Here is a 16,808-nt window from a genome sequence, read left to right as displayed (position 1 = left end):
AATATTTTTTAACCTTTGAGATGATTCCAATATGCATCAAATTTGAGAACCAGAGCTATAATTGTTATTACACTTTAATGTTGCAGGTAGTAGCAAATTAGCAAGATGTAACATAGCCAGCATGTTCAAATTTGTCTTTGAAATAAAACTAAGATCAAAATAAACTATCATAGAACACCAATATTAGTTACTAAACAGTTAGTTAAATAATTACTTAATTAGTTACTTAACTCCTTTTAGCTGGTGCTACAGAGAAACACACAGGAATCCTTATACACACACCCAAGCCAGCAGCCACAGTGCACTCACACTCTGGGACACATGTCCACTGTTGTTCCCCTTAACATAATCTCACAGTAAAAGCCTTATCATGGCCAAAACCAAAAGAAAGAAATCCCGTAAGCCTTTTTCCAAAGCTAATACTGAGACTTCCTCTTTGATTTGCATGATTAAATGAAAACCAACCAGCTGCCTTTCACAAGCACATTTAACTACCACAGGTTTTGAATTCCGTAACAGAAGACACTGTGATTAAGGAGTCATACAAACAATCAAGAAAGGATTTTTTAATCACTGTACATAAGAAAAATAGAATTAACATACAATCAATGAAATTGTTCCTTGTTCTTTCTAGTAATAAATCTTGCTTGTAATAAATGTTTGTCAGTTTTTATATTCAGGAGATTATAACTGACACAGTTCCTCAATCTTCTAACTCAGTTTCTCCAAGGAACAGCTTTCTGTGACATTTCTGGTCACTAGTCCCAAAGACATAGTAAAAACTGAGTGATTTAGGCTAAGTATGGTGGCTCATATCCATAGTCCAAGCACTTAGGAGGCTAGAGCCATGGTATGGATTCAGGATCAGTCTGGTCTAAGAGTAAGATCTTGTCTAAAAAAAAAATCAATTCTACCAAGAAGAAAACATATTTATTCAATTCTGATAATTATACTTTCATAGCAAGGGTTTATCTTAACATTTCAAAAGCATTCTAATCCAACATAATTCAGAAGAAGGAAAAAAGCTCTACTTACAGGTATCATCCAGTTGGCCAGGTCACCGTATTTAGAAACCTGCATTGCTCCTAACATTGTTAGATTGACATGTCCTCTGGGAAATAAAAAAAGAAGTATAAAGTGAACTTCACAAGCTTTATATCCCCCATGCTTGAAAGAATCAGCAATTAAAAAAATCTTATGGCCCCAAAATGCATCTATTTTCCCATTCCCTGCAATTGATTTCTAAATAGATCAGCTCCAAGCTGTTGCAAAGAAGTAACCATTAAGAGTTCTTTTTAAAAAAAATTATAGCTTATATTGTCTCCGAAAACAAACTAAACACAGGTGTGCACAGTGAAGTTTGTTTCCTTCAGTGGGGGAGAATGTGACTTGTTTTGAAGACAAACAGTTTGAAGAAAACATTAGGATTACTTTATAATGTTATTTCAATCAAGCTGGCACAGAGATGCAAACTCCATGTAGGGGGTCTTTTCAAAGTAGCAGGGTGGATATTTCCATGCCCAACCCTCAGTGGGAATAATTTCACAGCTTTCTGCAGCTGAACAAACCATGATCATTTAATGGGACTGTGGGAAATGGGACTGTGCCTGGGAGTCTTGCTCATAGGCCCAGAGATGACTCAGCCCACTCCACACCGCGTGAATATGAGGGGCTGCGTTATTACATACCCTCTAATCATTGCGAATGATTCATCACTGGAGAAGAAAGAGGCTCCTGGAAGAACAGTAACTGTTTCCTTTCCTAAAGGCACACACAAAAGAAAGAAGGAGGGGGGAGCTATTAGATCTCTGAGATCATCATGATGAACAGAGAGGGCTGCACCATCTCTCCTTCTGGAAGACTCTACAGTCCAACCAAAATGCAATTGCACACGGGATAGCAACTGTCCACCCGGAGAAGAGGTGTATTTTGTCAGTGACATTGCTTAGTTTTGTCCCTGCAAAGAGATAACCAGTGTTTATGGTATTACTGCTTGGAAATTCTCTACAAGCAAAACATCCTCTACTGTCTATACAATGTCCTTCAACTTTGCAGCTTTAGACACTGACAATCTGCAGCTAAAGACTAAAGCTTGCCAAGGATCTAACACGAAACAGTGGCTACAGGCAACACCACCACACTGCACATTTGAAATAGGTTTTGAAAGGAAACCTCAGATGGCAGCTGTGAGGTGACGAATGGTCGTTAACTTGATTATGTCAGTCATTTCACTATGAGCACACATATCAAGTCAACATACCAAATGTTAAACATTGAATACACACTACTTTCTTTTGCTAACTATATTGGCTAATTAGTCAACTTGCTAGAATCACCTGAAAGAAAGAAGTCTCAATTGAGAAAATGCCTCCATAAGATCTGACTGTAGGCAAGCCTGTGGGGCATTTTCTTAATTACTGATTGATGTGGGAGGGTCAGGCCCATAGTGGGTGGTGCTGTCCCTGGGTTAGTGGTTCTGGGTATTATAACAGGCAACACAAGGGGAGCAAGCCAGTGAACAGCAGTCCTCCATGTCTGCATCAGCTCCTGACTCCCGGCTCCTACCCCACTTGAGTTCCTGTCCCAACTTCCTTTGATAATAAACAGTGACGAAGAAGCATAAGCCAAATAAACTGTTCCCTCCCCAAGCTGCTTTGGTCATGGTGTTTAATCACAGCAATAGTAACCCTAAGACACCAACTATACCTTAATGATTGTGGGGAGAAAATCTATAAAAATAAATGAACAATATAAAAAGCACATATGTAATTCCTTATTATCATTAAGCCTGAACCCCCAACACATGCAAGTACATACACACATCCATCTTTATTCTTAACCCGGATAAGGTGTGAGCTTCCGTCAGATCACATACTTTCATGATATCAGAGAATGCTTCTGAACACATTTAATACTAATTTATAAGAGATGCTCTTGTTAAGGCTTCTAAAAATGGCACATTGTTATAAAAGTTCAGAGCTCAAAACAAAACAAAACAACAACAACAAAAAACAATTTCACACTTAGCTGGGTGTAGCAGCACAGACCTGTAATCCCAGTACTTGGGAACCTGAGGCAGATATAGATTTCCAGAATCTACATAGGAAATTCCACCCAGCCAGGATTACAGACTGAGGGATACCGTTTAGAAAATTAAAGATAGCTATATAAATAAAAACCTCCACGTTTATCCAGTTAACACACTAGATAACTACCAATTCCTTGGTCAGACCCAAGTTATCCATCTTGTGGGATCTACTTCCTGTTTGTGGCAGAGTTTCAGACCATCCCATGGTCTCCTCAGGAAAAGTGCTTAAAGGCTACCTGACTGAAGCACTTCCGAGCACTCCCTTCTCTGGTGGGACACAGTGAGGTAGCTATGAAGAGGAAGCAAAGCTTTGGTCCAGAGGTCAGAATGCAGGAAAAGCTCTCAGAAGTCTCAGCACTGGAAGAGGTCGGGCCATGCCCAGTTGCTCATGCACCTCAGCCACACCAGCCAGCTTCTCAAGGACTGCAGAAAGCTAAGGCGTTCATCAATATCCCCCACTTCAGCTCAAGTATGGGGGGGGAGCAAACCTATTTATATCATACTGAAATATTTATTGCCCGAGGGAATTCAATTCTAAATAATGGAAACATCTTCTCATCTTCCAAAGTACCACAAACCTGAAACGCTTTGGGAAATACTTTCTGGTGTGGTTGGAAGTAGCTTTTAGACAGCACAAAAGACAGAGGGTTAAGTAAGATAATGCATGTGAAGTCCCCAGTCAGAGCCGGGCACAGAGCACAACTCCACAAAGGCAGCTGTCATTATGATCATTGCCCCCCCCCCAATAGCTGCATAACTGCATAGCTGCATAGCTGTATAGCTGCATAGCCGCATGGGACCACAAACTGGCTCATACAGTAGGGTTCCCAGCCAGTCTTCATGAGCCCTAAGCTTTAGGACATGCACATTGCAGCTGGACCTCATCCACACACATCTCCGTCTGGCACAATCAGAGCCTAGCCACTTCTGTGTGGTGGACAGGCATGGAGGAAAACGGGAGAGGGCATGAAAGCAACATAAACATACCAAGTCTTTCATTTCCTGAGTGTTAAATCACAAAAGATATTCTCCACTGGCAATATATGTGAGTAGTTTTTAAAATTAACAATAATAAAATGATGATAATGATAAAATATAGTAATTATTTATTAGTAGTAGCATTTTGTAGGCAATCCCAAGATCAATGGGGTGCATTCTGCTGCACAAAGCATAACTATATTTAAAGCCCCAAGAACAACCTCATGGAAAAGTATCCAGGCTTTTGCCGGGGCAATCTATAAACTACATTCTTCTCAAGCAGAGTCAACTGCCCACATTTTTATTTATTTGTACTATTTATTTCAAGTGTATGTATGTGTCTTTTAAGGCAGCATTATATTCTTTTGAAGCAGTCACCTGCCGACATTTTTATTATTTGTTATTTCTTTTGAGTATATATATGGGTATGTATGTGAGGTCAGAGAATAATTCTCAGTACTCATTTCTCTCCTGCCACCCTGTGGGATTCAGGGATTGAACTTAGGTCAGGCCTGTACCTAAGCTCCTCTCTACCCATCAACCACTTCCTAGCCTGACTTTTTTTTTTTAGAAACAATCTTATTTTACATATCAATCCCAGTTCTCTCTCCCTTCCATTACCCCATGCCCGCCACTGGGCCCCCATCACACACACCCCCATCCACTCCCCAGGGAGGGTGAGGCCTTTCATGGGGGATCATCAAAGTCTGTCATATCTAGCCTAGACAGACTTTTACTCATTCGCAATTACTTTAGGCACTCCAATTGGCTATCCAAACCAGAGGTCAACCCTAAAAACATACACATGAGTAGCATTATTCAGATTCTGTATTTATATGCTTAGGAGAAGGGAGGAAAGAGAAGGGGTAAGTGATACAATTATATTATAGTATCATATATGTTTGTGGGTTTATACATACTGTAAATTTTCAAATCAGAAGAAACACTTCTGCCTCTCCTCTAAAGCTGACCCTTTCCCAATTATGAAAACATGAACCCCCTTTTAGTTTTTTTGAGACACAGAGAAGATCATTGATAACTATGATTACCCTATTGTGCCATATCATATCAGAACTCCTAATCATAACTTAGTACCCACTAGTTAGCCTTCCTCAATTTTGCCTTCTGCCTGTTCTGAGAACCACCATTCTCTTCTCAACTTCCATGAGACTGGTTTGGTTGTTTTTTTTTTTTTTTTTGGTTTTGGTTTTGTTGTTTGTTTGTTTTGGTTTTTTTGGTTCCACATATGACTAACAATATGCATGACTTGCCTGTCTGTGCCTGACCCATTTTGCTTAGTATAGTCCACACTGTCTCAAATGACAAATATCATCTTTTAAATCCTTTATTAGTATTCTTTTATGTGCTTTATTTACTCACTGATTAGTTGATTAAAAACTCAGCCTGTTTCCATTTTATTGTCTATGACAAACAGTATTTTACACATTATAAACACAGTAAGACAGATGTCTCTGTGATTTGCTGATTTTATTTCATTTGGGAATATATCCAAAAATAGAATTACTGGATTATATGGTAGTTCTATTTTTTTGGGCGCCATTATTTTTAAGTATTCAATATCTAAATGAATCCAATACCTAAATATACTATGGTGAATCCACAATTTTCTAATGCAGCACCCAGGATTTGGTCAGTAACTATAACAATAAGTCAATATAAAGATTAAAAGCCTTGCCACCAATCCAAAACCCCACCCAGGCATACAGTCCACATGACAGCCAGCATCAGGGAAGATGCTCCCTGCTTCAGTTCTGTTCTGCTGCATTCTGAGACCCTCTCTAAGCACTCATCCCACATAACAGACAGAAGCCAACAAATGCCCCTCTAAGCCTCTCTCTAGTGAATGGCAATAAATACGAGACTCCTAGCTTCATACAATGCTGAGAACAAGCCATTTACAGCATCCCTTCTAAGGCTGTGGGATGCTGCAGGAGAGGGAGCAGATAGAATGTAAAAGCTGGAAGATAGGAAGGGCTGTGATAAAATATCCTATAGATAAGACACTGCCATTGTTATCACAAACTCACAGTAACTACAGGTTCCTATACTAAGTCTGAAAAAGAATGGCCCTGCCAACAGTCAGGTATGGATGGAGGATGGACACCCCAAGGCCAACCCTCATTAGTGAACTATTTGCTACTAATAGATTCAGGGAGAAAGCAAGACCCTGCCTTCAGTTGTGTGCCTACTGCTGACCCCAACAGGCTCCAATGGGTTGTCCCAACCCAACAGATGGCCATGGTTAAATTAAATGGATCCTGAAACAAAAGTCAGGAATCTGGGGTTGGGGGAGCAGGCAATGAGGGGAGCAGGCATAGAGACAAAAGGGGTGTGAGAATAAAGTAATCAGAATGCATTAAGACATATATGGCAATATCAAATAACTCTTCTCTGTACGTCTAAATGTTTTCATACTGCTTTGTCAAGAAAGTGCATTAATTTTATCCTTACCTAGTTTGTTGGTTCATAATTCAATAGTAGGTAAGTAACTATTATGAGCACTGAACAAAGCTACAAACAAAATTCAACTACCCTATACTATTGGTTCTCAAACATGAATTCCCAACAGACTCACATGGATGGCTTAGGCATATGTGATTGCTACTGCCTCCAACTCTCCCAGTTTCTAATTCAGCACATGGGTAGTAGTGGCTGAGATCTAAGAGGCACTGGTCATGTTGACACTATGGATACTGAGACTTAAAGAGCCAATACCCTAAGGGGAAAACAACAGTTAATATTTCAGCAAAAGACAGAAATAGTTACAAGACAAAATGATGGGTGCTTTGGAGAGAGACACTCAATGTGCTGTAGGTTCTGGGGAGGGCACATTCTTGTCTGTGAAAGGACTAAACAATGACCAAATGGACCAAAAGTGAAGGACGGTTACAATGCAATCTGATGATAATCATGAGCTTAGAGATGTGGATAAAAATGAAGGAGAGAATCTGGTGAGCACAGAGTGAGTGCAAAGGCTACCAGGATGGAGGGATGGTCCTAAGCAGAGAGAACCCCGCAGGCATTCAGTGTGGAGCCGCCTGTATTTTCCTGTCTCCAGAAGTGGGAGGGACCTCAAATGCAGGGAGGCTGTTGTAGTCAGAGGGTATTTGGCAGTGTCTCTGGCCTCTACCTACTAATACTCGCTCCCAGGAGTAACAGTCAAAAATGTCTTCAGACACTGCCAGCCATCCCCAATAGTGTTGAAAACAGCCAGTGTCAAAGTTAGGAGGGGTTTGTCACAGGCCACAAGATGACTCTTCCTAAAGCAATTTCACAGCATTACTTTTTACATTAAAATAAGAAAACAGCACTGATAGGGAAGCATGCATAGGTCGCATTTAATGAAAAAGCAAAAGCATGGGAATTATTCGAAATTTCTCAGCTATACTAGGTTTGCACCAGATTTTCATCACACCTATTTGCTGCCATCTGCACCTTCCTAAAGCTGGCTTTTTGGCAGGTATAATTCAGTGTGTGGACAGAAAATCATGCAGCAGTAACAAGAGACGGTGCGAGCTCAGACTCAAATGAGTTTATGTTGGGTGCTTTAAGATTACAGTGGGGTTTCAAAACTTGAAAATTGGTAGCTCCATTGGGAGTGAGCTTCTTTGAAGCTTCATGAGCAGGAAACCCCTCCCATCCAACAATGTGACTGAAAAGGTTAGCTGTTCTTCCGAGGAAAGTGGGTTTTATAAACTCAAAGCCCGAGACTTGGGAAATGGAATTACTCATTTTGCAAATAACCAACCAATATAATAAATTAATTAAAGCAAGCAGCAAATATTTTCACAGACCAGTGAGCTAATTGCTAAAGGATACAGTACAATTCAAGTACAGCGTTAGTTAAATGTCACTGCGTGGCTACACTGTGACTTTCAGAGCTGAGTTGTGTTAGCTACTTTAAATATCCAACCTGAATGTGTGTAACTTCCAAAAATCCCAAGTATCAGACATCATTCTGCTTGATAGCTGGACTTTATGTTCAGCTCGTATGACATCTGAGAGTTACACATACTGTTTTTGAATACAAAGTAAGAACAATACTTCTGTGGCGGCAGAATGGATAAAGAAAGGCACTGAAAAATCCTACTAGGACATAACTTAAGAACAGCTCTACCCCCAAGGATGAGTCAAAAGCCAACAGAAGAGCAATGCTACCTCAAGCATTGTGACAGTCACCAAAAGACCTGGCCTGTTCATTCTCTACGTTGCTAATATATTACAGGTCCCTGGCAATTAGCAAGCTGATAATAAAAGGCAAAGCATGTGACTACAGGAGCAGAGGAGAAAACAATGTGAGTCCCCAACTCAAAGAAATTCTCTGTGTGTTCAGCTCACATCTTTGGCATGAAGTCAGTGGCCTGGTGCAGACTTAAGCAACCCCACTTTTAGAGGCTGCCTTCTCATGCTAATACGATGTACATTGCAGAACGGTAACATTACCTACAGTCAAAACCCTAGTGCAGCAGCCTGGTACTGTGCATCCATTCCCACTTTCTCTATCCGCAGACTATTTCAAGTTGGGGTTGGCATGTTTCCAGATTTCTATATAACCTGGCATATTTCCACCTGGGATTGGCCAGCAGAAAGCCCAGGCAGGAGACCCCAGCAGATACCTTAGTCCACCAAGGTCACTGTAATTTGGTGATGATCTTTTACCTAAATGCCACAGTTTCTATTGAGTGACTTTCTCCTGCTACCACCCTTTAAGGATAAATAGAATACTGTCCAAACCCTTGTAAGTTGCTCTGTCTCTGTACTCTTCTCAATAACACCATGCAAGGGTGTGTTCTCTATTTGCAGACAGGACCCTCAAGAAATCTAGTGACAGAGAGGGAGGACTGATGACCAAAGGGATTAAGACTGGGTTGGTTTAACCCCCAGAAACAGCTGACCTGACAATGGTTAACTCTTGAATCCCAGGCCTGGGAATCCAGCATGGGACTGATCAAGACCCCCTGAATGTGGGTGTCAGTGAGGAGGCCTAGGTAATGTATTGAGCCTTGGGCAGTAGATCAGTACTCATCCCGAATATACACACAGACTTTGGACTCCCATCCAACAATGTGAGGTGCACTCTCACCCTGAACTCTTGGGGGAGGGTCTAGGCCCTGCCCTATATGAAATGACAGACTATGGACACCCCCATGGAGGGCCTCACCCTGCCTGGGGAAATGAGGGGATAATGGGGGGGGGGGCATGGGAGGAGGGGAGGGAAAGGGAGAGGGACCTGGAACTGACTTGTGAAGCAACGTCTAATCTAAATTTAAACTTAAAAATAAATAAGAAAAAAAAACACTAAAAAAATAATAAAAATAAAATATGCCTCCACCTGCATTTCTTCTGTTATCTCAGCTGAGACTGAGATCTCAAAGACCAGAAGGGCCATTTCCCTCCTCTGTCATAAATACAGTGAATTCCCTCCAGGAGAAGACAAAGCAATAGGTTCAAACGGGTTGCTGATAGTTTACACAGTACTAAACTAGTAGCATGGGAAAGTGTTGAAAAAGAATGAAGTGAATTTACCTGCGTTGATAAGATCAGCATCAGCTTCGTGTTGCAGTGGGTATGGACCCTGTCAAATACAGCACACATTCAGAGAGTAACAGAATCACATTTCCCCCTTAGTCACATGCTGTAACCATTTAAATACCTTCCCTGAAGATCTAGAAAGTTAACATTCAAAGACTGAGGTAAACATTTCAAAAATAATTTCTGGGTTTTCACTACTCTTTTTTTTTCTCATATTGATTATGACTGGGCAAGTAAGAAATAGTTCCTGAAATAACCAGTCTGCTTTAAGAGAAGTAATTCTTCAGTGCCTGATATGTAGGTACCATAACAATGTGGTCTATAAACTTCATGCAAGAACCACACACACAAAAAAGGAGGGTGTGTGTGTGTGTGTGTGTGTGTGTGTGTGTGTCTGTGTGTGTGTGTGTGTCTGTGTGTCTGTGTGTGTCTGTGTGTGTGTGTGTCTGTGTGTGTGTCTGTGTGTGTGTCTGTGTGTGTCTGTGTGTGTCTGTGTGTGTGTCTGTGTGTGTGTGTCTGTGTGTGTGTGTCTATGTGTCTGTGTGTGTCTGTGTGTGTGTCTGTGTGTCTGTGTGTGTGTCTGTGTGTGTCTGTGTGTGTGTGTCTGTGTGTGTCTGTGTGTGTGTCTGTGTGTGTGTCTGTGTGTGTCTGTGTGTGTGTGTCTGTGTGTGTCTGTGTGTGCGTGTGTGTCTGTGTGTGTCTGTGTGTGTCTGTGTGTGTGTCTGTGTGTGTGTCTGTGTGTGTCTGTGTGTGTGTCTGTGTGTGTCTGTGTGTGTCTGTGTGTGTGTCTGTGTGTGTGTGTCTGTGTGTGTCTGTGTGTGTGTGTCTGTGTGTGAAATTTTCTAGCACTTTTTCTTTGTGTTCATTTCATTTTACTATTATTATTTGTCTTTGTTTTAGTTTTGTCTGGTGTTTTCTAGAGGGAGAAAGGTGATATAAAGGTAGGAAGCATCTGGAAGGTTGGTGGACAGAGATCAGAATATATTGCATGAAAGCCCCCATCCCTAACTCAGAAGCTATCTCCAGTTGACAACTTCTCACAAAGGAAAAATTAGTTTTTCTCCAACTGAGTCTAACCTGGTATACAAACAACACTTAAGCAAAAACCCCATGCCCAGCCATAGATGGCCAAAAGACAATAAACCCAGTGGTATTTTTGGAGAGTTTTCATCTCAGAATGCTTTGTCTGTTTCGTTTTGTTTTAACCTTACAGGCCTTTTGTTTATATGTTACGGTTTCTGATTGTGTGTTTTCATGGGATCACTGTGTGTGAGAGAGTATGTATATATTTACATCTGTATGTGTTTCTTGTGCTTTTTCTTTGACTCTTTTTTTTTTCTGTTTGTTTGGTCCTATTCTGATATGGGGTTTTTTGTTTGTTTGCTTGTTTTCTTTTTTATTTTAGTTGTCTGTTTGTTTTCTAATGAGAAAAAGAGAGGGGGTGGATTTGTGTGGGTGGGGAGGTAGGGAGGATCTAGGATGACAGGGGGAAAGGAAATCATGATCTGGATATATTGTGTAAAAATCAATTTTCAATAAAAATTAAAATTATTTTTAAAAGTATGTGTTGTATGAAAATTGTATTTTCAATAATAAAAAAGAAAAACAATAACAAAATAATCTCCTGTTTCAAGTTGGGTCTTATTAACACACATTTTGGTCCATACAGAGCCTGTCAGCCCCAGTTAAATCTACTTGCAACCCCTCTGGTAGGACAGTGAATGCCACCTACACTTACGTTATTTGGCTACAAAGACTTGGAACATCAGTTCATTTGTTTTGGTATACTACACTTTGGAGGTCTGAATTTGGAATTCTAATTTTACCTTTCCCTGTATCTATACATAGACACCCTTATGTTCCCTTTGCTGAGTTCTTCTCAGTAAAATATTTTTAAAATGTAATTGCACTTGTTTGTATATGTGTATGTATGAGTGAATGCACATAGAAACATTTGTATATATGTGCATGTTTTGATAGAAATCAAAAGAAGGACTTCACATGCTATGTACATGTTTTCTACTGCATTTGAGGTACAACCTTGAGCTAATTTTGTATTCCTTTTTATAAGGTAACTCTAGTGAAATGAATGGAGCCAAGCACTTTTATATAATGACATATAAGGAAGGGAGAAAGGGGGAAAAGAAAAGATGTAATAGTTAAGAATAAGTGAATACTGGCTATGAATTTTTAATACACTCCAAAAGAAGGACTGGAAACTATCATATAAATAAACTGAATTAGCACCTAATGTTTTAATATTCTGTCCATTTCCCTTTCAATGTCCCACATGGATAATTCACATAAACTTACTGTCATCAAAATGAAAAGGCTGACTACTATAGACAACCTCAAAGAGTCCTCTAAAGTGCAAGTAAGTCTTTGACTTCAATAGGAATCTGCTTCTATTCAGACACACAGCATTTTTGTGTCTCTGAAAAATAGCCAGGAGATGGCTCAGCCAATCAGTGGTCATATCTGTGGCCATCATCCATAGAGGAGGTATATAATAATTTTATCACAGTAACAGTAGAAGTCTACTGAAAAGTGATAAAACACTGGAAAATTACATTGAGAAAGCAACAAATATCATTTGCTGTAGTTCATAGTTAAAGAGAAGTTATTGTCACCTTACCAAACCCAAGACTCCATTTTCACTTTGAAGATGAACAGTCATATTTGGACTGATGAAGTTGCTGGCCAGAAGAGGTATCCCTATACCCAAATTAGCTGGAGGAAGAAGTTAAGGCACAACACAGCAAAAGCAGAGATGGAGCTATAAGTCTTTGCACATATAAGTCAGAATGAGAGTCTTCTTTAGAGTGAAATGGATATGAATGTAATAACTTAATATTCTCTGTGCATTCATTGATAATCTTCCTAAAAGAAAATCTCCGATTGGCCCCTGTCTTAATACCATTAATATGCTTTATCAAAAGATCAAAGGAGTGGCTTCAGGAAATAACCAAGATCATTTTAACAATAGTGTAAGTCATACTTTACTTTTACTAATTTGTTCAGCAAGCTTGGGTTAATACATTTATGACTGACATTATTGAGCATGGATTGGCCTTTGTTTAAAAACTATTTTCACCATACAAAACCCCCACTAAGAAGAAAGATGATTTAAAATTCCAAAAAGACAGTATCATTTCTGAATTTAAAGAAAAGGGTTCTTATTGGACCAAACTACTGTCATTTCAAGTATATCAATGGTTCTGATGGCTCATCATTGTTAAGTGTATTTGAGGCATAATCAGGAAAGATGGGAGGAAGCATCTCAGCAAACACTCTGAGGGCATAGGAAAAGTGGTCATGTACCATGACATTCCAAAGGACCTTGTCCCTTACACAATCTCAGCAAGTCAATGCTGATTTTTTCCTTCATGGTGTGAGACTAATACTGCTCTCAACAGGACAGAAGATCTTTTCTCCATTGAGCTATACAATCACTTCTCAGAGAAGACCTTACCAGAACTAACTTAAAAGAAAAATAGTATTCTGAATCATAGCCATAGACAGAAAGAGAGGGAGGGAGGGAGGGAAGAAGGGAGAGAGAGAGAGAGAGAGAGAGAGAGAGAGAGAGAGAGAGAGAGAGAGAGAGAGAGAGAGAGAGAGAGAGAGAGAGAGAGAGAGAGAGAGAGAGAGAACATTAAATACAAGGCCAAAAGTATAATACAGAGGCCCAGGTCACAGGTCACTTCTTGTGGATACAGAAAGTGTGTGAAACTACACTGACAGCTACTTTGTTCACACAATCTAACCAACCACAGTCAAATAACAGTGTAATTTGTATCCCATTTCTCAGTCATGACAGAACATGATATATACTAATTCTGTTACGGACAACTATTTTCAGGAAACCGCAACCCTAGTTGCAAACCCTGAACCTAAGCTCTTCTACGCGCTCGATTATTTGAATTACTTTTCAAATACTTTAGTAAGAAGCAGGGCATGGTGATGCACTCTTTTAATCCCAGCACTCAGGAGACAACGGCAGATGGATCTCTGTGAGTTTGAGGCTAACCTGGCCTACATAGTGACTTCCAGTACAGCCAAGGCTATTTAGAGACCCTGTCTCGAAAAAAAAAGTAAATAAATAAAAACAAAATATTTTAAGAGGATATATACTAGGAAACAAATAGCCTTGCACACTTAGTGCTGACTAAGGTAGGTAACAGAGAAAGACCAGAGATGAGTTACCGACATTTGTCCTTGGCAATGCAGCAACAGTGAATAAAGAACAACACCTAGGAGCCATTACCATAGGGAATGAGTGTTGTGGTGTGTGCATAAATATCAATGGTGAGTCAGCAGAGAAAAGCCCAGTAGCTGAGACCCACTCAGTCTGGGCTGACTCCCTCCCTCTCCTATGCAGAAGACAGATGATGACCACACGATACTCTCTTCCACCGGGTGAATTCCCACCATAGCATAAGTGCAAATTGAAAAAAAAACAAGAAATAAAGAGGGGTAGAGGTGAAAATAAACATTCAGCAATTACTAAGTGTATTTTAGTTACCATCAAGAAGGCAAAGAGATCACAAACATCGACTTCCTCTGTCTTGCTACCCCTGAATTACATATCCCATTTTGTAAAGTCTGACTACCTTTAAAGCTAACGTGAATTAGACGAGAATCATCACGCATAGGCCTGATAGCCTGCTGATCATGGAAAAGCAAGGACTGCATATTTGCTGGAGCTGAGACTGACAAAGGATACCATACATGCCATCCTCAAACTCAAGAGCGGCCCTCTTGATGATCCGCTCCCTGACATCTTCTCCAGGCTTACCAGATTTGGCTTTTCCATCTCCTTCTTTTCGGAGTGATAAACGCTTCAAAGTAAGTAGAAACAAATTATTCACGTTTAAGATCAGCTTTCAAACTTCTCATTGCTTCGATATAAAAATTTGTAGGAAAAAAAATAGCCCTTGTTCCCAGTAGGAGGCAAGTCTACAATACAATGGAGCATTAAAAAAAAAGATAAAGCAAGTGGTATTTCATGACAGAGATCATTCTTTGGCGAGTAAATAAAGCGGATCAGATTTGTTTGAAGGGAAAGACAGACCTGCTCTCACTGCAAGGCAAACAATCCCTTTGTTATTGCCATTCTGACTATTGCACTGTTCTACCTACGGCTTGACAGCTGAATTCTCCTCAGGTGTTCAGAAACTGAGCCTGAATAAAAGAGAAGACATAGGCCCTGGACATCTGTTTCCTGGGGCTGTCAGAATGTGTTTACCAGGTGGTGCTGAGGCCAACTGCCTCTTTTCACCTTGCAGAGTCTAGATGGGCTTTGCTATGTGTGGATCACAGGAATCATGGAAACAACCAGAACAGTTCCCATTACTAAGTCTCCTTAAAACAAACTGGCTTGTTTGTAAATATCCTCTCCTAGCTCTCAAGGCACCTGATAGCAGTCTTGTACAGCATATCGCCTTTTGTTCTGACTCCCAATACCCCCTGCTGCATATCCATTGACAGCCAATACCCCCTGTTATATATTCATTGACTCCCAATGCTCCCTGCTATATATCTATTGTGGTGTTATTCCTAGAAACTTTTTAATCTTAACATCAAATGAGGCCTGGTATTTCAGTCATTGTAGAAAGGCCCCAATACTCCTGGTCCCCAACCCCTGAACACCTTCATACCCATCATCTGCCCATAGCTCAAGGTTAGTTAAAAATTAATTCTTTCTTTATTCCATAAATGTACATAACTTCTTCAAAACAGATACTTCTGAGCAGGTGATGGGAGATGCCATTCTGTAAATCTGTCTCTTACTGGTTGTTGAATAAAGCACTGTTGGCCAATAGGGAAGCAAAATAGGTGGGACTAGGAGTCGAGGAAGATTCTGGGAAAGAGAAACACAGGGAGTCACAATATAGCCTCCAGAGGAGTAAAAGGTCCGGACCCTTTCTCCAGTAAGAGAAATACTTAGATTAACAATTATGAGGTAAAAACTTAAGTCAGAGATAGCCAGTAAGAAACCAGGCAAACAGCCAACAGCTTCATAATTAATACAGTGTCCTGTGAGTTATCTGGGGGACTGCAACTGTGGCACGGACCAGGTGGATGGCGGGGAAGGCTACACTCTACAAGCAAACATTAAGACTTCAGAGGGGTAAAGCCATCAAGACCTGAATATTCACCTCTACCCTCTAAAATAGCTATCCAAAATCAGGGTTCATAAATTGCAACCATTGCAGAATCCTGGCAGATATAACAGCCAACCAAAATCACAAGACATGGAAACACCGTCACACTGGGCAGAATCCAGTTGCTTCCTTTCCAATGGACACACCAGAAGCTCCTACTTAAGACCCAGAGTAAAAGTGCTTTGGTCCAACCTTCCATCACCTGGAGTAGCCTAAGAGACATGTGTTTCTGGTAACCAGATCCAAATATACTGGCAAAAAAAAGTTCTGTAAATTACCTCAATTCTTTTCTCATATTTTTCTCCCTGTATAAGGCGGTGTACATAAATCTTCGGAATGTGGATATCTTCTGGGGCAAAAGATCCAATGTCTACAATTTCTTCAACCTAAAGAAAAAGGGAAAAAATGTTAAGTAAGACAGTCATACCTTAAAATGAAAATGCTTATGTTTTTAAAAGTAAAACATACAAATTCATGTCCCACTTGTGAATACAGTATAAATAATATGGATATGTATCTATATAAGGGTATGCAATATATACCAAACCTTTTAAACCCACAATTGAGAAGAAACCAAAATCTGTATGTCTGAATCCAAATATAGGACCTAAAGCAACAGATCTCAGCCAATCCCTAAAGAACTTTGGTTACAAATTCATCAAATTTGTCAGGGCAGCTGCTTGGACTTTCATTAACTGCAGGTCAGCAATGCAAAGCTCAAAAGCACACTCCTTAATATTACTGAGAAATTTATCATATCAAAGACAAAAATCAATAATAACATCTGTGCAGTCAATTGAAGAGGTTGTTAAATATAGATGCAAATGTCATTCATGGCCATTTTTAATTATTCCTGTTGTTCACTTCAGAATCGTGACAGAACTGTAATCATGGAGATAATTTTACTCAAAAATGGGTAATTGATTTTAATATGGAAATTTCAAGAAGGAATTATTAAGTAATAACTAGAAATAGTGAAATTGATTCAAATCAGAGTCATTCACAGGCATTTTGCAATAACATAA

The 16,808-nt window shown here is 39.9% G+C and overlaps 1 protein-coding gene across 1 annotated transcript in view; it reads right to left on the bottom strand.

Moving 5' to 3' along the window:
* The window catches only part of Oxct1 (3-oxoacid CoA-transferase 1), a 127,598-nt gene that overhangs the window by 51,350 nt on the left and 59,440 nt on the right, over positions 1 to 16,808 (bottom strand). Inside the window, exons 8-13 of the mRNA XM_040757562.1 lie at positions 16,062 to 16,169; positions 14,343 to 14,457; positions 12,255 to 12,349; positions 9,614 to 9,662; positions 1,689 to 1,761; positions 1,036 to 1,111 (exon numbers count right to left, since the gene is read on the bottom strand). Coding sequence (XP_040613496.1) covers positions 1,036 to 1,111; positions 1,689 to 1,761; positions 9,614 to 9,662; positions 12,255 to 12,349; positions 14,343 to 14,457; positions 16,062 to 16,169 — 516 coding nt within the window. The remainder of the gene's footprint in view (positions 1 to 1,035; positions 1,112 to 1,688; positions 1,762 to 9,613; positions 9,663 to 12,254; positions 12,350 to 14,342; positions 14,458 to 16,061; positions 16,170 to 16,808) is intronic.

Source organism: Mesocricetus auratus, unplaced genomic scaffold (genome assembly GCF_017639785.1).
Source record: "Mesocricetus auratus isolate SY011 unplaced genomic scaffold, BCM_Maur_2.0 Super-Scaffold_100015, whole genome shotgun sequence".
Classification (NCBI taxonomy): domain Eukaryota; kingdom Metazoa; phylum Chordata; class Mammalia; order Rodentia; family Cricetidae; genus Mesocricetus; species Mesocricetus auratus.
The sequence above is the reverse complement of the archived record's forward strand: the minus strand, read 5'-3'. Positions and strand labels throughout refer to the sequence as shown.